Below are 22,428 nucleotides of genomic sequence, written 5' to 3'. Positions count from 1 at the left end.
GAGAATCAAACCCAGGTCAGCTGTGTGCAAGGCAAACGCTCCACCTGCTGAACTATCTCTCCAGCCCCTTTAGGGCTGTTATCCACATTCTACAACACTGACTGGAGCAGAGACACTTACATTACTGACTTGCTCACGGACTGTGTGCTATGCTGGCTTTGTGTTGAGACTAATTTTTTCACTATAAACATTTGAGGTAATTTTTGTGCTGATAAAATTTTAGACGGTAGGGGCTGGAGCAGTAGCACAGCGGGGAGGGCGTTTGCCTTGCACGCGGCCGACCCGGGTTCGATTCCCAGCATCCCATATGGTCCCTGAGCACGGCCAGGGGTAATTCCTGAGTGCAGAGCCAGGAATAACCCTTGTGCCTCCCCGGGTGTGACCCAAAAAGCAACAAACAAACAAACAAACAAAACAGGGAATTTTAGGGCTGGAGATACTCGGGCTTTAGCTACAGGAGACCGGTCCAAATCCCAGAACCACCATCTTCACAGAGCATCAAGCCGGGAAGAGGCCCTGAGCAGTGCTGGGCGAGTCTCCCCACCAAAACCTAAGAGAAGCTTTTTAAAAACGAACAGCAGAGCTTCCACTACAATCACAAGCAAGGGAAAGCGCAGCAGACAGCCCTGTGGCCAGGCCTGAGCTGATCCCACGTAGCCTGTCCAGGCCTCTGTGGGCCTCGGGCCGGAGGCGAGGAGATGGCATTTGCATAGTGTGGGGGGGCCGGGACCCTGGGAAAAGGAGAACTTATTAGCCATTTCCCCAGACAGGGAGTGCCCACCAAGATATTGTATTATGAAACAGACATCCTGTACCAAGGGCGAAACCCACAAAGATGACAGGTATGTCATGTTCCAGTCTGCTGATCCCCCTTAGGCAAGTGCCCCGTGAATGCCCCGCGTGATCCACCCTGGCCCCCTCGCAAAAGCCCTGCCCCTCAGCCTATATATTCTGTAAACTTTCCTTCAATAAACGAGACCTTGACAACAGTTCCTTTCTTGGTCTCCCTCTTCTTTCTCGCCCTTGCTATTTCAGGTAGCGCCTCTTCAGACCCTGGAATAACTTGGTCCCGCGGGACGGGACAGCATAGGGTTCAGTCTAACCAGCTTCACCCCTCCACAAAAACTACCCCCACAATTTTTGCCAGTAACTTGTAGCTGCAGAACCTGAGGGAAAAAACCAAAAACAAAAAACTGAAACAAAAACAGAAAGCAAAAAGCAGGGTCATTTTGGGTGCTGAGGCCAGAGATTCTTTCCTCATAGGCAAAGTTTTTAACGTGACCCCGGGAGAGCTCAGGCCAGGCAGTGGCCCCTTGGAATAGCCCCCAGGAACGTTCATAGGTGGCTCAGTTCGGGGAACACCGAGGTCTGTCTCATCAGCCCGTCAGACGTCAGCCGTCAGACGTCAGCCGGGGCAGGACAGTTCCTCGAATGGACCCATTTCTTTTGTTCTAAGAAGTTCAAACTTTTCAGTGACCTCATCTCCCGCTGTGTTCCGGGCAGACAGATCTGTATCTGCAGGGCAGGAGCTCAGCGAGGTGAGAATGTCCCCGAGTCTTACCTACCTTTTCCTGTGAAACCTGCATCCCCCCTCCTCCCCCCACCCCTCCAGCTGGTGACCTGCGGCAAGGGAGGGGCCTGCATTTCCTGCTGGCCACTCACCTGGGCAGTTGGTGGGGAGGTGACAGACAGAGCCCAGCAGTCGGCTTCCGTCCTGCCCCAGCAAGCGGCCGGCCGGTGGGTGTGGACGGGGGTGGGAAAAGCCGGGCCGCTGCTCAGAGGCCACTGGCTGGCCAGGAGGGTCAGGAGCCCCGGGGACCAACCACGCGGGGGATGGGTCCTGCCCCAGGCATAAAGGCTCCCGGGAGGGCAGGTGTGGGTGGACGAAGCCAGAGGACAAAGGCAGAAGCAGGTGTCCCTGAGCCTGCCCCTCCCGCACAGGCACTGGGCACCAGCTCCCCAGAGCAGGAAACCAGTCCCACACCGGCAGGCCAGTTCCCCAGACATCTGGAGCCCGCTCGCCCCGGGCCAGCTCTGCCCGCGCCTCCCCACAGCCCTGCCCGGCTGGCCCACACCTCTGCGCCTTTGCTCAGCTGCCCTGCGCCTGCTGAGTGCCCCTGGCACTGCCCTGTTCCCCCCACCCCCAGGGGTCTCTGTCATCTTCATTCCAGGCAGTGCTGACGGTCAGTGCTGTACCCGTCTCTGAGCTCGGTCCCGGCCTGGTTTGCTTTGCTTCCTCTGAAGTGGGGGCACCTAAGGTCACGGAGTCCTCCCCACCTGCCCTCAGGCCTCCTCGGACCCTTCTGCTGGAATTCTTCCCGTGGAGAGGCCTGAATGCCCACACAGCCTGTGTCCACCACGGCCTGTGCCCTCCATGGCCCTCTGCCACTGCTCTGGATGCGACTCTCCACCCTGGGGGGATGTGGGGCTCGGCCCCCTCCCTTCCACACAGGTCTCCCCCACAGTGGTCCTGGGCCACTCGGAGGCCCCCACCCCCGTGTTGAAGCGTGATGGTGCCCAGTGCCCTGGGGCTCGTCTCCGCTGTGAACAAGGGCGGCCTGAGCCTGGCTGCTGGTCACATCTCTCCGCTCGAGAGCACCTCACCCCAGCCAGCAGCCCCGGCTTCTGTGGGCCAGACTCACCGGGTGCCAGGCCCCGCCTGCGTCTCCCCCCCACCTGCCGCTCTGTTCCTCCGAGCTCAGCGTTTCCAACTCCACCTATCAGCAGGACGCCCCGTCTGTCTCTCCACTTGGCTGCCCCACTCCGCACAGTGATTCCAGTCCGGCAGTGCGGTCCCGCTGGCAAGGCCCTGGGCCCGGAGAGGACCCGCCCCATGCAGGGTGGGTGCCACCCCCGCCGCAGGGGTGAGCCCGGCTGGCAGCCCTGATGGCCTCCGGTGTCCACGTCTCCCTCGGGAGGGCTCTCCCCGAGACGCTGTGGGTCTGTCCCAGCAGACTGCCCGGTGGAGCCAGTACACAGGCCCCGGCTGCTCTCCCACCCCCGAGTCCATGCTGCCGATTGCCTCATACCCCACCAAGTGCTCCCGAGGTGGGCAACGCTGCCCCAGGGGCTACTGGGATAACAGGGCAGTAGTGACCTCAGGGCCAGCTGGGGGGTCAATTTATCTTGGCTTAAAGAGGCAGATTTCCCAGGGACGTGGAGTGACCTCTTTCGGGCTGAGTAAGTGCGGGCCTGCTGCAGAGCTTCTTCAGAGGGTTGCTCGGGCCTCGTCCACTCGGCGTCCAGCGTCTCCCAGGGATAGCTGCTTTCTGATTTTCCTCACCTGATGGTCTCCTTGTTCTTTCACCTCATGGAGCTGAAATGACACAATGGACATTTTATTTTATTTTTTTGCTTTTTGGGACACACTTGGAGATGCACAGGGGTTACTCCTGGCTCTGCACTCAGGAATTACTCCTGGCGGTGCTCAGGGAACCATATGGGATACTGGGAATCGAACCTGGAGCAGCTGCATGCAAGGCAGACACCCTACCTGCTGTGCTATTGCTCCAGTCCCACAATGGACATTTTTAAATGCCTTTTTACTTATTTATTTTTTGTTTGTTTTGCTTTGCTTGGGGGCCACACTGGCTGTGCTGGGGGCCCCCTCCTGGCTCTGTGCTCAGGAGTCACTTCTGCCAGGGCTCCTGGGGCCCTCTATGGTGCTGGGATCAAACCCAGACTGGCCGTGTGCGAGCAAGCGCCTGCCCGCTGTCTAGCCTCTGGCCCAGACCCGTCCTCCTGTGTCATGCCCTCCAGTGCCCTTCATATCATCCCACCTCTTAAAAGAGGAAGAAACATCCTTTGCGCACTCTCCATCAATGGCCATTCAGCTGATTCCTGGCTCTGCCTATGACACGTAACGCCCTGGAATATTCTTTCTGGACAGTTGCTGACACATGCCGTTTCCTCGGGGCCTGATGGAGTGTGACTTCTGGGTCCTGGAGCTGTGCTGATGGCGTCTCTGGAATTCGACTTTCAGATCTTCCGTTGCACAGAGAAGCCTCTTCATGGTGGCTCTCATGAGCACTTCCCACTGTCACTGTCACTGTCATCCCACTGCTCATCGATTTGCTCGAGCGGGCACCAGTAACGTCTCCATTTTGAGGTTTGTTTCTGTTTTAGGCATATCAAATATGCCACGGGTAGCTTGCCAGGCTCTGCCGTGCAGGCAAGATACTCTTGGTAGCTTGCTGCAATCTCCGAGAGGGGTGGAGGAATCGAACCCGGGTCGGCCATGTGCAAGGCAAACGCCCTACCCACTGTGCTATTGGTCCACAGTATCATTCTGCTCACACACTCGCTGGCTGTGGGGCTCTTCTCTGGCCGGGTGGCTTACAGGCTGGCTGGAGCCTCAGGATCCCCCAGGAGCCTTTGAGACCGCCGGTGTCAGCTGGACCCTCCCCTGAGAGCCTCAGCAGGAAACATTTCCAGGGAACTTTCCACTCTTGTCGGGGCCGACAAGTTGGTCTCACAGCCGTTGTGCCTTTGTAGGTTATTTTTAACCTTGTTATTAGGAATTCTTCATGTTCCTGAGTCTTGGGCACTGCCGTGTTCTTTGTCTGCTGTCTCTATTACACATAATTTCCCCCAGTCTGTAGTTTCAATTTTCACTTTCTTAGTGGTTGCCAAATAAATTGAAACGTATTTTTTTTTTTATCTGAAATGGTGACAAAAACAGCAAAAAAAAAAGACTTGTTTTGGAAAGTGAAAACCAATTTCTTTGTAAAGAGAAGACACTTTGTTTGGGGTGAATTTCTGTTTTGAATGAATGGTGCTTCTTTCTGCTTTTCTTGGAGTAGAAACCGTGTCTGGACAAGGTCTGCAGTGAGCTCGGGCTTGGCTGGCTGGACACCTCCCGAGAGTGTAATTAATGCCAGACACCCTGATCGAACCATCGGGCAATTCTCCGAATTACCTGGGGAAGCTTCAGAGCACGTCCATGCCAGCTGCTAACCTAGAGTTTCACACTTAATCAGTGGGGCACGTCTCGGGGGAGCAGACCTTTCAGAACATTTCCAAGTAATTTTCCACTGCGGCTGTGCTGAGTAGCCTGGCTAACCGGTCACTCTGACCCACTAGTCGCTAACCACGGGGCTGTGCTGAGTAGTAGCCTGGCTAACCGGTCACTCTGACCCACTAGTCGCTAACCACGGGGCTGTGCTGAGTAGCCTGGCTAACGGGTCACTCTGACCCACTAGTCGATAACCACGGGGCTGTGCTGAGTAGTAGGCTGGCTAATCGGTCACTCTGACCCACTAGTCGCTAACCATGGGGCTGTGCTGAGTAGTAGCCTGGCTAACCGGTCACTCTGACCCACTAGTCGCTAACCACGGGGCTGTGCTGAGTAGCCTGGCTAACCGGTCACTCTGACCCACTAGTCACTAACCACGGGGCTGTGCTGAGTAGCCTGGCTAACCGGTCACTCTGACCCACTAGTCACTAACCACGGGGCTGTGCTGAGTAGCCTGGCTAACGGGTCACTCTGACCCACTAGTCACTAACCACGGGGCTGTGCTGAGTAGCCTGGCTAACCGGTCACTCTGACCCACTAGTCGCTAACCACGGGGCTGTGCTGAGTAGCCTGGCTAACCGGTCAGTAAAATTTGGTGTGAAGAGTTTGGTGGTGGGTGAGCAACTGATGTGATGTTTCATCTACCCATAGGCAAGCGTGTGAGTGTGTGTGAGTGTGTGTGAGTGTGTGTGTGCTGCACATGTGTGAGGAGGTGTAGGGGTGTGGGTGTGGGCATGTGGGTTTTGGGTCACATCTAGCAGTGCTCAGGGCTTACTTCGAGCACTGAACTCAGGGTTCACTCTTGCAGGGGCTGGGGTGCCAGGGTGGCGGGGATTGATATGGGTCAGCTGAATCAACCCTATCCACTATATCATTGCTTTGTCCCCTACGCATAGTTATTTTTAAAAACTCAGTCTAAAAAATTTTTAAACATGTCTATGGTTACAGGAAACTAAGAAAATTGTAAACATTTGTAGAGGAGTAAGAAGATAAACAAGGTTCAAACATAAAAAAAATAAATTACAACAGGACATAATTCTGAGAGAAAAAAAGTACAATAAACAAATGCAATTAGGGGGGAAATGCAACTAAATTTTATTTATTTATTTATTTTTTGCTTTTTGGGTCACACCTGGCGGTGCTCAGGGGTCACTCCTGGCTCTGCACTCAGGAATCACCCCTGGCAGTGCTCAGGGGACCATATGGGATGCTGAACCCAGGTTGGCCGCGTGCAAGGCAAACACCCTATCCTCTGTGCTATCGCTCCAGCCCCCCAATTTTTAAAATAATTAAAATAGAATTGGTGGGGTTTAAAAATATTTTGTTCTGTTTTGTCTCGGGGGCCACCCTATGGTGCTCGGGGGCTACTCCAGGCTCTGTGCTCAGGGGTGAGCCCTGGAAGGGTGCAGGGAACCATGTGTGGTGCTGGGGATCAAACCAGGGCGGTTGCTTTGCCTCAACACCTGTTCGATTTCTCTGGCCCCACCGAGGCTGAGTAAGAAGAAACCTCTGGGGGCCTGAGAGATCGCACAGGGGGAGGGGCGCTTGTTCTGCATGTGGCCAACCTGGGTTCCATCCCTGGAATCCCCTAGGAAACCACCAGGAGAAATTTTGAGTGCCGAGCCAGGAGCAACCCCTGAGCATCAGAGGAACGACCCCAGAAAAGAAGCAGCTTTCTGCTAGCTGAGCTGGGTAGACACCCCCCAAAAGAGTGGGGTTAACCCAAGCACGTGATAAGGAAAACACGGATGAATCAAACGAGGTAATTAGAACCTGTCGAGTGACAGATCTCTCCCATCCACACCGCACGGCGGTTCCTCCCTCCCTCCTACTCTCGTGCCCTGAAGAGAAAACTCAGGCAGGCTGGAAAAGCCTGATGAGAAATGCAGGGAAACGAAAAGGCCTGCGAATTAGAAGCATCTCTGCACTTCGAAAACCCCGGACATGGGGGAACCTCTGCTTCCTGTTTTGCACAAGTGGCTCGTGCTTCATTCACACGCTCGTCTCGCTTGCTGCAGCCTGTCTGTGAGAAATGGAGACACCGCCACCTGCCGAAGACGGGACCTTCCCTCAAGGCCTTCGGGCAGCGGGGCGGCGAGGGTCTGCATGCGAGCAGGGGAGTGGGAAGGGAGCCACACCCGGGGATCGGTGGTGGAAATGTTGATTGGCATCTGTGTGCCACGTCATTCCGACTGTAGGGGGGCAAGGGGACGTGGACCCACCCCTGAGTGATGGTAGCGGGACAGGGAATCTCGGGAGAGTAGCCACCCTATTTATTTTCATAGGGTTTTTGGTGACTCTGCGAACTCTGGGATGAAATAGACCCACTGGAATTTAGAAAGAAAGGGCCAGTTGCGCGGAAGAGCCAGCACCAAGTGGTGTGGGACTAGGAAAGGAATTGAATTCTGTTCAGAAAAAAGGAAGCAGAGTTGGTGCTTAAGGGCAGAAGAGCAAAGATCTTTCGTTCATTAGGCAGGTGCCGGAGCCTCAGCCGTCACTGCCTGTTAGTGTCCGTGATTCGTTCCTTGGTAACAGAAACGCTGAGCTGAGTGGCCAGCACGGCTCCCTCCTCTTGGGCTGTCCCGAGTCGGCCGGACGGGGAGGTGGCCACGGGGCCGGAGGGCTGTGAGTGGCCTGTGTTTCTGCGCCCAGCGGGGTTCACAGTCAGGGTGTGCCTGGGTCTCTGCCCTCAGCGGGCACCAGCCAGAGTCTGTCCCAGCCACTCGACTGTCCCCATGGCAAGCGGCCTGGACCTGCCTCAGTCCCAGTGCCGTCCTTCATCTCCAGCCGCTCAGGACTCGGAGCAGAGAGAGGAAGCACACGGTGCTGTCCCCACCTGCCCCTGGGGTGCTCGGCCCGCTCAGGCCGGAAAGACGTGAGGCGCCTGGGTTTTGGGGGTGAGGGGTATCACAGCGGGGCAGAGACGAGCTCACCGTGCCTTGGTGTGTGGGATACAGGCACCCGTGCCTGCAAGGAAGGGGAAGAGGTGGGGGGCGGGGAGAGGGAGGCCCCTCGGACCGGCGGGAGACCCGCTCAGCTCTGCTCCTTTGGGGCTTTGTGTTCCTGCAGGTGGGTGCAGCAGGCAGGTGTTGGGGGACAGACGGAGAGTCCCCGCTTCCCTCAAGGCCATCTGTACCCTGTCTGGGAGCCCCCCCCCCCGCCCTCTATCTCAGTTCCACATTTCCTCAGGGGAATCCATTTGTTGCTTAAGAAGGGATTTAAATTTTTTTTTTTTTTTTTTTTGCTGAATCATTATGAGACACACAGTTAACAAAGTTGTTCGTGATTGGGTTTCAGTCATACAATGACACAACACCCACCCTCCACCAGTGTCCACTTCCCACCCACTGTCCCCAGTTTCCTCCCCTGCCCCTTCGCCCAGCCTGCCTCTGTGGTGGGCACTTTGCTCCTGCCAAATGACGCTCTGGAACGTGGGTGCACCAGGGCCTTGTTCACAATTCGGAGGAGAGCTTGGGACGCACCCTGCCCCACCCCCGGGAGCACCACCCCTTGGTACACCGGGACAGCGTCCCTGAGGCTGCCAGGGAACAGGCAGGGAGTAGAAGGCAGGCTTGTTGTCACTTGGCTCTGCTAGAATTCCTTTCTGGTACGTCTATACACAAGATTTTGTCTCTTTTCAGGCCAGGAATCAAACTCAGGGCCTCACACAGGCACGGCCCTTGGCTCCTCTCCCAAACCGCCTCCATTATTTTCCCTGGGTGCAGACGCCCCTGGATCCTGGGTTCCAGAATGTTCTCCGGCCTCCTGCCCGCTCACGGCACTGTGGCTGCCTTGCGGGTTCCTGCTCCTCTGCCTGGCAGATGGCAGCGTGTCCCTGGCGGGTGCTGCTCCATGCAGCTCTGTGTGGCGTGTGACAGAGCGGGCATGAATCTGGCTCTGCGTGGGGTGCGGGTCGTCGCCCTGGAAACACGGCTCAGTTGGCCGGACCCCAAAGCTGCACCTCCGGGGCCGAGGCGGCTTCCTCAACCTGGACAGAAGCGCGTCTGGAGCTGGGTCGGGGCCAAGCGAGTGCTCGATCTCCTCGCCAGACTCTGCAGCTGCGGCATCCTGAGGTGACTCGCAGGGAAGGGGGCGATGGCCACGGCCGCACCCTCGAGATGGCAGCAGACAGTGGCCAGCGGGCCCCAGCGGGCCCCTGACTCAGCAGGGAAGGGGGCGACGGCCACGGCCGCACCCTTGAGATGGCAGTCTGCAAACAGTGGCCAGTGGGCCCCAGCGGCCCTGACTCGGCAGTGAAGGGGGCGATGGCCACGGCCGCACCCTTGAGATGGTAGCAGACAGTGGTCAGTGGGCCCCAGTGGGCCCCTGACTCGGCAGGGAAGGGGGCGACAGCCACGGCAGCACCCTTGAGATGGCAGCAGACAGTGGCCAGTGGGCCCCAGCGGGCCCCTGACTCGGCAGGGAAGGGGGCGACAGACACGGCAGCACCCTTGAGATGGCAGCCTGCAGACAGTGGCCAGCGGGCCCCAGCGGCCCTGCCCGCGGCTGTGCAGGCTGTGGCCTTGGCTCCCACGTTTCAGCGACGGGGAAGGAGTCACAGGAAGCGGAGGCTGGGCGTCTCGAGTGCAGCGTGCCGTCTGGTTTCCGTGCCCGTGAGCCACTCAGACTCCGGCGGCTGCTCATGGGCACGGGGCCCACCAGGCCCCCGGGGACACTGATGTGAACCTGGAACTGGAACGTCACCCAGGTGTATCTCATGGCTGGGCAGCGCCTTCAGAAACACCTTTCTAGCCGGCCCTCACAGAGGAGTGAGGCAGAGCGCCGGTTCCGAGGGACCCAGGTGAGGAACCGGACCACAGGCCAGAGGTGGCGATGCCACCTGAGCCAGGCTGGCCTCTGCTGACTGATTCATCCACTTCTTTTAGTTTTTTATTTTTTTGCTTTTTTGGGGTCACACCTGGTGATGCTCAGGGGTTACTCCTGGCTCTGCACCCAGGAATTACCCCTGGTGGTGCTCAGGGGACCATATGGGATGCTGGGAATTGAACCGAGTCGGTCTCATGCAAGGCAAACGCCCTACCCACTGTGCTATCGCTCCAGCCCCAATTCATCGACTTCTTAAGGTCTGACCTGGTTATTGTTTTCCTTCCTTCCTTCCTTCCTTCCTTCCTTCCTTCCTTCCTTCTTTCTTTCTTTCTTTCTTTCTTTCTTTCTTTCTTTCTTTCTTTCTTTCTTTCTTTCTTTCTTTCTTTCTTTCTTTCTTTCTTCCTTTCTTTCTCTTTTGTGTCTTGGGCCTCACTTAGGCCAAGATTTTTGTCTGAATCTGCTAGCTTCCTCTTACTCACCCTTTGCACATTTCCCCAACTCACATCTTGCCAGAGGCCAGCGTGGGTCAGATGAGTGTAGATTCAGGGCTCGCCAGGTGCCTGCTGTGTATGCAGGGCTCCTGGCTGTATGATGGTGAACAGAACAACACTCCTGTCCTCATGGGACGGATTTGGGAGCGGCAGAGACAGATGGTAAACAAAATGACTCACTCGATGATATCTTGGGTAGTGAAGAAAACTAGCGCAGGATGAGGGTGTTCAAAAAGTTTCCTTGGAGGAAAACCGCCCAACCACCGCCATGCCCCAGGCCCCTTTCCACACGCTCGGGCCGAGACTCACGCATGCGTGAACATATTCCTGGACACAACATCATAAAGGCTCTCTTGGAGAGCCCGGCAAGCTAGCGAGAGTATCCCGCCTGCACGGAAGAGCCTGGCAAGCTCCCCTGTGTATTCGATACGCCAAATACAGCAACAATAACAGGTCTCATTCCCCTGACCCTGAAAGAGCCTCCAATCGTTGGGAGAGACGAGTAAGGAGAGGCTGCTAACATCTCAGGGCTGGGACGAATGGAGACGTTATTGGCGCCCGCTCAAGTAAATCGATGAACAATGGGATGACAGTGATACAGCGATACAGTGATCTTGGGCCTCACCTAGCATGCTCAGGGCTGACTCCCGGCTCTGTGCTCAGGGCTGACTCCCGGCTCTGTGCTCAGGGATCATTCCTGGCACAGCGCTCAGAAATTACTCCAGGCGGTGCTTGGAGGGACCCTCTGGGGTGCGGGGGACTGAACCTGGGCGGCCCAATGCAAGACAAACGCCCTCCCCGCTGTACTATTTGTTCTGGCCCTGTCTCCTCTTTTCAAAGCTCCCACTGCACAGAAGTTGGTGTCTCTGAAAGACCCCGCAGGCCTGGCCAGGAGAGCGGGACTCGCTCACCCGGGGACCGGCTGGAAGCCACGAGGCCACCTGCCCGCGCTGCGGGCTTCCCGCCGCAGGGGGCGCTGCGTCCCGCAGCCCGCGGCGCAGTGCGGGCCTCCCGCCGCGGGGGGCGCTGCAGCCAGCCGCAGTCCTGGGCCCGCGGCGCGGTGCGGACCTCCCGCCGCGGGGGGCGCTGCAGCCCGCGGCCCTCGGCGTCGGCGCGCGGCGCCGCTCTTCCGGCCGCACGCGCCCCTTGACCCCGCGGCGCGCACTCGCGCAGGGGTTGGCGCCGGCGCCGTCGCGTCCGGCCCGAGCGCGGCCCGCGCTGTCCGCGGCCCATGGGAGAGCGGCCGGGCGCGCCGGGTGAGTGCGGCGAGCGGGGGCGCGGGGGCGCGGGGGCGGCCGGGCCGGGAGGGGCGGGGGGGCCCGCTGACCGCGCCCGCCCGCCCGCAGCGTCCCGCGGAAACCATGTCCCTGTACGACGACCTGGGCGTGGAGACGAGCGACTCCAAGACCGAGGGCTGGTCCAAGAACTTCAAGCTGCTGCAGTCGCAGCTGCAGGTGAAGAAGGCGGCGCTGACGCAGGCCAAGGTGAGGCCGCCGCCTCCGGGCGGGCGCCGGGCTCTGCGGGCGGGCGGGGTGGCCCCGGGCTAGGCCCTCGGCATCCTCGTTCGCTTTGCTGGGGGGAGGCTCGTGGCTGGGTCCGAGCGAGCCTGGACCTGCAGGACCCCGGGCGCGGGTGGCTGACCACCGCCCCCCGGCAGAGGCAGGGCTCGGAGGGGCTCACCTCCGGGTGGCGCCCGGGGGGTCCTGGCGAGGGCTGGGGGTCCGGTGGGCTTGGCGCCTGGGGGCCACGCAGGCCACCGGAGCCTCAGAGCCCTTGTTCCCGCTGGTTCCAGAGCCAGAGGACAAAGCAGAGCACTGTCCTCGCCCCGGTCATCGACCTCAAGCGAGGCGGCTCCTCGGATGAGCGGCAGATCGTGGACACCCCGCCACACGTGGCGGCCGGCCTCAAGGTGAGCCCCTTCCCCCCGCGCCCCCTTCCTGCCCGGCACCCAGCACCCAGCACCCAGCTCGTCTCCTTGGGCATTTCCAGACATTCACTTTTGTCGAGTTTAAAAGCAACATCATGGGTCAGGGAGCGCGAGGGGCTGAAGCCCGTGGTGAGCCGGGAACTGCCCCTGACCGTCGCTGGGGTGACCCGGGATGAGCCAAGAAGTTGATGGAGGAAAGTCCAAGGCATCCTTGGTTTGGGTGGACAAAGGATCTCTGAGCTTCCTGTTCCAGTTTGGAGGAAGATAGAGAAAGGGCTGGAAGAAGTTGTATCGGGACTGGAGAGACGGTGCAGTGGGAGGCCCTTGCTCTGTGAGCCAAGAGTAGGTCCTGAGCACGTGTGGGAGTGGCCCCAAAACCAGACACATAGCCCGCTTGGTCCCCGTGGCCTCAGAGGCTTGAGGTAGGCAGACAGGTCGGCTCTCCGGTGGCCAAGGAAAGGATAGGTCAGGGCCGCGGTGAAAAAATGGGCAGATAGCCCCGGCCGGAGCCATAGGGCAGTGGCGAGGGTGTTTGCCTTACATGGGGCTGGCCCGGTTGATCCCTGTCACCCCATATGGTCCCATGAGCACTACTGGGAGTGATCCCTGAGCATCGCCAGGTGTGGCCACAGAACCAACAGAGGGCTTAGGGGAGCTGGAGAGACGCACAGCGGGGAGGGTGTTTGCCTTGCCTGCCGCCGACCCACCTGGATCCCTGGCACCCGGTGTGGTCCCCAGCCCTCCCAGGAGTGACCCCCGAGGAGAGCATGTCATTCCCCCAGCCCCCACAAAAAAAAAAAAGGAAGAAAAGTCAAGGACGGGCTGTGGCTGGAAAGAAACCACTGGGACCCTGCAGGCCCCCTGTCCACACTGGCCGGGCCCTGGGCGCAGAGCTCCTGGAACTGGGGTGTGTTCCTCAGTCTGGAGGCCCCCAAGTCTCTGTCACATGGCAGCCCCCTGAGGCTCCACACGCTCCTGTCACCCAGGACGGCCCTGGGGGCTCTCAGAGATGCGCTGATCCTCAGGCCTGTAGCACGGTGGAGGGGAGGGGCTGAGTGGGCAGGAGGGTTGGGGTCCACGGTGTCCTCTTGGCTCAGCCACTTGCCAGCCACATTCCGCTGGAGGCTGCCCTGGGCCTGTCCCTCTCAGTCTGACCATGTCCCCTCCAGGGACGCCCTGCTCAAGTTACTGCCTGGGTCTTCTGATTAACGAAGCTGTGAATATACCTCACCTGGGCCACCTGGACAGGGAGATGATTCTAGAGCCTTCTGGAAGCAGGAGGAGCCTTTTCTCAAGTTTCAGAATCGGGTGGTTCTGTTCAGTGACTGTGAGAATGATTGTGTTATTTGTGGGCTTGCTTGCTTTTTTTTTTTTGCTTTTTGGGTCACACCTGGCATTGTACAGGGGTTACTCCTGGCTCATGCACTCAGGAATGACTCCTGGCGGTGCTCAGGGGACCATATGGGATGCTGGGAATTGAACCCGGGTAGGCCGTGTGGTAGCCTTACCCGCTATGCTATTGCTCAAGCCCTTGCTTGCTCTTAAGTGTTTATTTAATTTATTTTTTTGGCTCTTTGGGGCCACACTCAGCAGTGCTCAGGGATTACCTCCAGCTCTGCACTCTTGGGGATCCCCCTGGTGATACTGGGGGCACCAGTTGGGATGCCAGGGATCAGTCGTAGGCAAGGCAAGGCCCTGCCTACCTTGCTATCGCCCCGGCCCCATCTTCTAAGTTTTTACAGAGATGTAGTTGTAAGAAAAGCATTTTGTGTTTATTTCACACGGTTGAATTCCAGGAAACTGCCTTGGCGTCGGGGAACCCCATGGCACTGAGCAGTGAGGTGCTGATGCTGGCGTTTGGCTGTGTCTGGGTGTCAGGCCGCTCCTGGGCATCGAGGTGGATGGGGGGCTCGTGTCCTGCCGCCCTCAGCGCCTGGGGCAGCCTCGAGTCTGCCGTGGGAGTCACTCGGTGTCTTCCCCTCCCTCAGGACCCGGTTCCCAGTGGGTTCTCCGCAGGGGAAGTTCTGATTCCTCTGGCTGACGAGTACGACCCCATGTTTCCTAACGACTACGAGAAGGTGGTGAAGCGCCAGCGGGAAGAGCGGCAGCGGCAGCGGGAGCTGGAGCGACAGAAGGAGATAGAGGAGAGGGAGAAGTACGGCAGGTTTGGGCTGGGCCTCGCGCGGGAACCCGGCCTGTCCCCTCTGCCCTGTTGTCTGTGACAGGCTCTGCTCACCTCCCACGCAGACGGCGCAAAGACAGACACGAGTCCAGTGGCTTCTCCCGAAGACCAGACCCGGATTCAGATGAAGATGAGGACTACGAGCGAGAGAGGAGGAAAAGAAGTAAGGGCCGGGCGGGGTGTGGGCCCGGCTGCTGCCCCGGGCCCCGCGGGGCCCCAGCCACCCTGGGCTCCTTTGCGGAGCCTGCCGTCTGCTCGCTCGCGGGGCTCTCGGTGCCTGCTGCAGGTGCAAACAGCATTTGTCGGTCTGGGCTTGGCCACTTGCCCCCTCCCCGCCCCGGTGGCTGTGTTCTGGGTGCTCAGGAGGGGAGTCAGGAGCCTTCCCTCGCTGCCCTTGGGGAGGGGCAGGTGTCTCTGACCAGTGCTTTGTTCCCGCAGGCCTGGGCGGAGCCGCCATTGCGCCCCCCACATCGCTGGTGGAGAAGGACAAAGAGTGTACGTACCCTGCGCCAGGCCGCGCCAGGTTCTCGGGCCGTGGCGTGGTGTTTTATTTGTATTTGGGGCTAAAGCGAGTGGATCTCGGGCTGGAGAGAATTCAGGGCCGAGCCTGCTCTCCATGGGGGGGAGGTGGGAGGGAGGCCCCGGGTTGGTCCAGAGGAAGCAGGAAAGAAGCACCGAATAGCTTTGCAGTTGCAGCCGTGCACGGGGCAGTGGGCTTCCTTGGGCTTGGCCACAGCGCCCACCCCCACTGCTGTGCTCCCTGGTGGCCTGGAGGGTCTGCAGCGGTCAGGAGTGACCCCGCCCTCTGCCGTGTCCTTTACGCTCCTCCCTCGGCCGGCCACACTCGCCCGGCTCTTGGCAGCCGGTGCTAGTTCAGAGAAGCTCGTCTGTGCATCCCTCTGGTGGGGCAGCCCCGGGCCTGGCATCCCTGCCTGGTTGGTCCGTGTGTGGCAGGGTCCTGTGCCTGACTGGGGGGCACCGTGTGCTTCTCTGCAGCACTGAGCCAGGAGCAACCCCGAGAAGCAGGCCGGCCCTGCAGGAGGGAGGGGCCCCTGTCCCCGGGAACCCTGCTCCCCAGGACTGGTCACTGGAGGGCAGCAGGCAGGCCCTGCAGGAGGGAGGGGTGCCCGTCCCCGGGAACCCTGCTCCCCAGGACTGGTCACTGGAGGGCAGCAGGCAGGCCCTGCAGGAGGGAGGGGCGCCCATCCCTGGGAACCCTGCACCCCAGGACTGGTCACTGGAGGGCAGCAGGCAGGCCGCCTCCCTGGGGAGGCCCTGGATGAGCGAGAGGCAGGAGGAGGTGGACCCTGCAGAGCTCGTGACCCCTCTGCGGTTTGTTCATGGAGAAGGGGGTCGAGTGTGCCCCAAAAGCAGCACCTCGGGGAGGGCGTCAGCCTGGCACCCCATACGGTCCCCCTGGGGGCCCCCAGGAGAGGCTCAAAACCAAAGACACAAGGGAAAGAAAATGTGTAGGGGCTACAAACGGACTCAGCTAATTCTTTTTCTGTTTTTTTTTGGTTTTTTTTTGGGGGGGGCGTTCCACAGCAGTTCTCAGAGGGTGCTCCTGCCTCTGCACTCAGGAATTAGCCCTAGTGGTACTTGGGGGACACTATGGGCTGGTCGCGTGCAAGGCCAGAGCCCTGCGCACTGTCCTGTGTCTCCAGGCCCCGGACGTGGCTCTTCTCGGGAAGAATCAGGACTGTCACCTGAACTCTGCTGAGAGCGGGTCCGGGTAGGAGGGCTCAGGCTCCCGTGCGGCCTCTTGCTAACGCCTTGGCTCTCCCCACAGTGCCCCGAGACTTCCCCTACGAGGAGGAGTCGCGGCCACGTTCACAGTCCTCCAAAGCCGCCATCCCTCCGCCCGTGTACGAGGAGCAGGACCGGCCCAGGTCCCCTCCCGGGCCCGGGAACTCCTTCCTTGCCAACATGGGGTGAGTCTGCCCCAGCTCCTTGCCGCTCCATCGGGAGGAGGGCAGGGCGCCCGCGAGATGCTGCTGGTTCCCTTCACCCCGAAGCCTTGGAGCGCGAGTTTCTGGAGCCAGGTGGTCCTGAGGCAGCCCGGTGCCCAGCGTGAGGGCACTCGGGCTCCATGCCGGGCACCAGGCAGCACCTGCCTCCGGCGGCGCCGCTCTCCGCTGGGGGTGGGAGCTTTTATCTCCGACGTCCGCTAAGGCGCCTTCCAGGTTGCAGTTGTGAGTGTTGGGGCATCCCCAACTTCCTGGTGGCACGAGGGAGCCTGTGTGCCAGGCCCTGCGCCTGCCAGGACTGTGGGCCTCGTCGGCGGAAGGCGGGCATGGGCCCCGCACCCCTCTGCCCCCGGGCCGGCTCCGAGGGCCGCAGCTGGCGCTTCATTCCAGAGCTGCAGGGAAGCGTCCGGGCCTGGGCCAGGCGCGGGTGGCGCGGGTGGCGTGGCCCCTGGCCAGTGCCCACAGGGCAGCCGTGGACCTTCAGGCGGGAAGCTGCCTGCGTCGTCACGGTTTCTCCTGCCGGGGATAAGACTGACTCTCTGCTGAGTCTGCTCTAAGAGAGCATCCGGAGCTGTGGTTGGACCCTGGGTTCCTGGGCCTTCAGGGTGGTTGGGAGGAGGTTAGTTCCATGATGCCTTTAGCTGGGCACCAGGCCCGGGGCACCTGCGCTAGCCCTGGCTAGCCCATCCCCGTCCCCACAGTTCTTTAATCACATGCCACGTTGTGGGAGCCTGAGGACTGTCCCCTCTCTGGAGACCATTGGGGGCTGACCTCCAGCTGATGCTCTCACTCCCGGATTCTAGGCGGCCTCGAGGCCTGTCGCTGGGGGTTGGGCAGTGGTTGCAGGTTTCTGAATCTTCAGCAGACGGAAACCAATGGAAAACAGGGGAGGCGAGGAGCTTCCTACAACTCCCAGCCAGGCTGTTTTTCTCCATGGGTGGGACACAGCCTGGGCCGGTGACCAAGGGGGACCCTCCCTTGCTCTCACAGTGGCACGGTCGCACACAAAATCATGCAGAAGTACGGCTTCCGGGAGGGCCAGGGGCTCGGCAAGCACGAGCAGGGCCTGAGCACGGCGCTGTCGGTGGAGAAGACGAGTAAGCGAGGAGGCAAGATCATCGTGGGGGACGCCACGGAGAAAGGAGGCTCGCCCCCACGGCCGGGCTTTCCAGGTGACGACTGGTCTGTAGGTGTTCCGGAGGGGGGGTGTGGCTGGAGGCAGTGTGGTGCCTTCCAGAAACGGGTTCAAGAGGAGTGGACCAAGCCACGCGGCTGCTTCCCTCCCGGACAGGGCTTGTTTCTGCTTAGGCGCAGCTGCCTCACTGCGTGCAGGGGACCCGGGACACAGGTGCAGTCAGTACTTGCACACTTCGGGGGTCAGGCATGCTCCCCTACCCCTAACTCTCGCTTGCTGGTGACAGACTTCCCAGTAGGAGAGGAGACTAAATTTCTGTGTTCCTGTATTGCCACTATGTTTTCGAATACGGTAAGCTAGAGAAAAGACAATATTGGCAAAAAAAAAATCAGGGAAACAGTGCTGCTCCCCGGTGAACTGTCCTGGAAATTCTTGGTGATCCGAGCGTAAGGACTCGCACGTGTCCTGTGACCCAGGACTCTGGTGTTCTGTCTGGCCTTCACTCGGCATCCGAGATGAGCCACCCGTCTGCCCTGCAGGGCTAGAGACTGCTGCCCGCGCCCGGCTCTCGTGGTCTGACAGTTTAGCCTCGGGCGTGTTTTATTTTAGTGACTGGTCAAATAATACCTTTCCCCCGTAAGTGTGACGTAGCTTTTTCTTAAAAAAGATAGATCAGGGGCTGGAGTGTTAGCACAGCGGGTAGGGCGTTTGCCTTGCACGCGGCTGACTCGGGTTCGATTCCCAGCATTCCATATGGTCCCCCAAGTGCCACCAGGAGTGATTCCTGAGTGCAGAGCCAGGAGTCAGCCCTGAGCATGGCCAGGTGTAACCCAAAAAGCCAAAAAAAAAAAAAGATCAGGTTTTTTTTTTTTTTTGCTTTTTGGGTCACACCTGGCTCTGCACTCAGGAATTACCCCTGGCTGTGCTCAGGGGACCATATGGGATGCTGGGATTTGAACCTGGGTCGGCTGCGTGCAAGGCAAACGCCCTACTCGCTGTGCTATCACTCCAGCCCCAAAAAGATCAGTTTTATTGAGAAAGGAAACTAATTCAGAGTGGAATGTGGGATTCTCCAGAGACGGGGACGCAAAGATGAGCACCGGGAAGCAGAGGGGTTTGGTGCAAGGACACGGGCCAGCCCAGGACAGGACAGGACTTCCAGTCTCGGAGTCTGCAGCGTGGCAGGTCCTGGAAGTCCAGGAGTCCCCGTGGCGGGGAGAGCTGTCGCCATGTGTGCGAGCATGCGACTGGTGTGAGTCTGTCTGATTCTTACTGACTCTGACACCTGGGGTGTGTGAGCCCGCCTGATGGTGCCTGTGACTCAGTGACACCCAGGGGGCGTGAGCCTGTTTGTCACTCGGTGCTGCTCCAGGCACTCAGATGCTGACTTTTTTTCTGCAGATGCTTCCAAGAAGTCAGACTCAAACCCACTGACAGAAATCCTTAAGTGCCCCACCAAAGTGGTTCTGCTCAGGGTAAGAGGCAGGGGGAAGGCCCGTCTGCTTTCCCCACTGTACGGATTCTCCTGAGGTGACATTGGGTTGCAGCATCAGGTTTGGGGGGTCCGGTGCGGACACTACACTACCCTCTTCACCCAAATTTCATCCAGGGGCCCCCACCCACCCCCGGCAGCAGCTCCGCGGCATGAAGTCAAGGTGGGGGTCTCTTCCTTAGTGGCGGAGCCACCCTGTGGGCCACATCTGAGGTGCTCAGGAGCTACTCCTGGGTCTCCTTAGAGCTTCCAGAACTGATTCCCAGACCAGCTGTGCTCAGCCCTTGGAGCCCTCCTTCTGGCCCCTTCCAACTTTGTTCTCTGTTTTCTGAATTATTTTGGCTATTGGCAATGAAAGTTTCTATATTTTTGCTTTATTTTGTAAAGAAATGCCAACTTTGGGGGTTGCTATGGGGTTAAACATTTTCATTGGGCTGGCCTAGTACAATGGTAGGGCGTTTTCCTTGCATGAGGCTGACCTGGGTTCGATTCCTGGCACCCCATATGGTCCCCTGAGTGCAGAGCCAGGGATCAACCCTTAGCATCAACATATGTGGCCCAAAAACAAGCTAGAAATTTTTCATTGTGTCATTTGGGTTTGAGAACGTTTGCCATCGTGAAAGCGAGCTATGTATTTTGATTATGCATTTGCAAATTGTGTCTGTTCCTTGAATTAATTTGTTTTTGTTTTTAGAACATGGTTGGTGCAGGAGAGGTAGATGAAGACTTGGAAGTTGAAACCAAGGAAGAATGTGAAAAATACGGCAAAGTTGGGAAATGTGTGATATTTGAAGTAAGAGGGCTTTTATCTCTGGGTTTACACGGAAGCCAAGTTCTGGCAGAGCACCTGGCGTCTCCTGGCGTGGCCTGGCCACTGTGCTCACTCAGAATCACCGTTTAAACACAGTGGGGGGCCTCCGCAGCAGCATGGGTCACTCGGACATGGTGCCCGAGTCTGCCCAGGGCCTCCCCCATTCCCCGGATGGTCGTTTGGGCCAGTGGCAGAATAAGCTTGTGTTAAAATAGGGACTTGGCAGTGTTGCTGTGAGGCAGTGAGGAAAGGCTGAATCAGCCGTAGGAAAGCCTTCGAGACGGGCTGGGCGTCTGGGGAGTCGCAGCCGCCAGCGCCCAGCCTGTCCCACCCTCGGCTGTGTCCCCTGTGCTCGGTGACATGTCGCTACTGCTTGGCACAGTTCTGTGTGGTCACATGTGTCGCGTGTCGGCTGTAGAGGCCCCGCTGTGCCCGGCCGGACATCAGCCCCTATCCTTCTCCGGGGTGGTGATAATGGGGTCAAGACCCGACAAGGAGGAGCTTCCAGGGGGTGATGGCTGCTGTGGCTTTCACGGCTGTCTCTTCCCAGATCCCCGGCGCCCCTGACGATGAAGCGGTCCGGATATTCTTGGAGTTCGAGCGGGTGGAGTCGGCCATCAAAGGTGAGTGGGAGCGGGCGTGATGAGCGGCTGCAGGCGCTGCCCGAGGCTGCCCCTGACCTCGGTTTTCTCTTGCCTTTCAGCGGTGGTCGACCTGAACGGGAGGTACTTCGGCGGACGGGTGGTCAAAGCATGCTTCTACAATTTGGATAAATTCAGGGTCCTGGATTTGGCAGAGCAAGTGTGATTGTAGACCGGGCACAAGGCATCCCTGCCAACCCCAAACTGAGCCTCGGAGCGCACGGAGGAGAGGCACGAGCCGCCCACTGGGCTGCCGGGCAGACGAGAAAGACTTCTAGGATATATGTTGATTGATCCCTTTTTTATTTTATGGTTTTTTAATATAGTATAAAAATCCTTTGAAAAAAATTCTGTGTGCCTCTGGTTCTCTGCTTCACTGCTCCTGAGCTGGTCACGTGTTTTGCTTGGACTTTGTGGTTATTCTCAAGTGCTTTGATGAACCAGCGTTTCTTGCACCCGAATGTCAGACAACTGCCACCTGGACTGTGTTCGGTTACCCTTTGCTCTTCTTGTTTTGGCTCCCTTTCATACCTCCTGGGTGTTGGACGGCAGCTTCACCAACCACGTAATAAAGTATCGTCTTGGCGGTCTGCCAGAAATGTCTGCTTTCTCGAACAGAGGCCTCCTCGGTCAGAGGAAGCCGCTTCTGCCCTGCACTGAGGTTGACGAGGCTCAAGCCCGCTTCAGCCCAGCTAGTCCAAAGCTTGGGGCTGTGATGGGTGCAGGGGCAGAGGCGTGAAGCCCTGGACTGGCCTTTGCTTTCAGCCTTCGGGGTAGGTTAGAACGACCATCGTCTCCTGGGTTAGGGGCGTTTGGGTCCCGTACACGCATTCCTGCGCCTGCCCAGGGCTAACTTGGCTCGCGTCCATCCCGTCCGGCTCGCAGTACTCAAGGTGAGCCTGCTGCCACTGCCACGGCCAGAGGGTGGGGGGATGGCCACGTGGAGGAGGGCAGACCTGCTGTCCACCCAGAAGGCCCAGGGTCAGCATCTTCGGGACTGACAAGTAGAGCCGAGGAGCCACTGGGCACAGGGCGTGGAATTCCCCCGCTGCTCCCCGCCTGCAGGGGGCGCCAGAGCTCCGCGGGCTGCCCAGATGCGCTGGCCCCAGAGCAGCTGCCCCATGGCCACTGCTGACAGGAGGGACAGGAGGCTGGGGGCACCTGGTCATCTGCTGAGCAGGGCTTGTTCTGGGTGCTGGTTGGGCAGGGGTGGGCACTGCCCCTTCCTCTGCACCAACAGGGTGCCCAGCAAGACCCCCCAAACCAGCGTCCCAGGCCTCCTGTCCGCATGGCCCTCAGGGTCAGCGGCTCTGGGCCCGCTGGGCTCTGGGAAGGCCACGGCGGGGACACCGGTGAGGGCAGAGAGGGGCGTGCCCTCCTGTCCTCACTGCCTGCCTGGACATCGCAGCACCTGTGCCCAGGCCTAGGGATGCCACGGGGCGCGCAGGGGGTGAAACTGGGGGTGCTCGGGGTGCGGGGAGTGCAGGGTGAGTGAGGCTCCAGGTGAGCGGGACGTAGGGTGCGGGGTGAGCGGGGTGCAGGGTGAGCAAGACGCAGGTGCTTGGGGTGTGGGGGCCGCAGGGTGAGCGGGGCGCAGGGTGCTGGGGGGGCAGGGGGCAGGGGGTGAGCTGGGCGCAGGGTGAGCGGGGCACAGGGGGCACAGGGTGAACTGGGCGCAGGGTGCGTGGGGCGCAGGGTGCTGGGGGGGCAGGGGGCACGGGGTGAGCTGGGCGCAGGGTGAGCAGGGCACAGGATGCTCGGGCGCTGTGTGAGCGGGGCGCAGGGTGCTGGGGGGCAGGGGGCACGGGGTGAGCTGGGCGCAGGGTGAGCGGGGCACAGGATGCTCGGGCGCTGTGTGAGCGGGGCGCAGGGTGCTGGGTGCAGGGTGAGCCTGGGTCCCGCCCCGCCCCGCCCTGCCCCGCCCCACGGCACCGCCTTTGC

The 22,428-nt window shown here is 59.6% G+C and overlaps 2 protein-coding genes across 2 annotated transcripts in view; one reads left to right on the top strand and one right to left on the bottom strand.

The window, feature by feature from the left end:
• IL2RA (interleukin 2 receptor subunit alpha) overlaps window positions 1–11,565 on the bottom strand; it is a 34,823-nt gene extending 23,258 nt beyond the window's left edge. The window contains exon 1 of the mRNA XM_055117887.1: window positions 11,244–11,565. Coding sequence (XP_054973862.1) covers window positions 11,244–11,565 — 322 coding nt within the window. The remainder of the gene's footprint in view (window positions 1–11,243) is intronic.
• On the top strand, window positions 11,473–21,077 carry RBM17 (RNA binding motif protein 17). Its single transcript, XM_055147541.1, has 12 exons — window positions 11,473–11,588; window positions 11,679–11,816; window positions 12,125–12,241; window positions 14,248–14,414; window positions 14,507–14,604; window positions 14,880–14,936; window positions 16,231–16,372; window positions 17,399–17,580; window positions 18,945–19,018; window positions 19,730–19,828; window positions 20,397–20,469; window positions 20,550–21,077. Exons 2-12 carry the CDS (start codon window positions 11,694–11,696, stop codon window positions 20,651–20,653), a joined length of 1,236 nt encoding a protein of 411 aa, XP_055003516.1. The 5' UTR covers window positions 11,473–11,588; window positions 11,679–11,693; the 3' UTR covers window positions 20,654–21,077.
• The last annotated feature ends 1,351 nt before the right edge of the window (window positions 21,078–22,428 follow it).

This window comes from Sorex araneus, chromosome 9, assembly GCF_027595985.1.
Source record: "Sorex araneus isolate mSorAra2 chromosome 9, mSorAra2.pri, whole genome shotgun sequence".
NCBI classification, from domain to species: Eukaryota; Metazoa; Chordata; class Mammalia; order Eulipotyphla; family Soricidae; genus Sorex; species Sorex araneus.
This window is presented reverse-complemented; position numbering and strand designations above follow the sequence as displayed.

Coding starts and splice junctions, on each gene's coding strand:
- RBM17 (XM_055147541.1), top strand. CDS start 11,694: ATGTCCCTGTACGACGACCTGGGCGTGGAGACGAGCGACTCCAAGACC. Junction 14,937..16,230: donor GGTGGAGAAGGACAAAGAGT/GTACGTACCCTG, acceptor CTCTCCCCACAG/TGCCCCGAGACTTCCCCTAC. Junction 17,581..18,944: donor CCCACGGCCGGGCTTTCCAG/GTGACGACTGGT, acceptor TTTTTTCTGCAG/ATGCTTCCAAGAAGTCAGAC.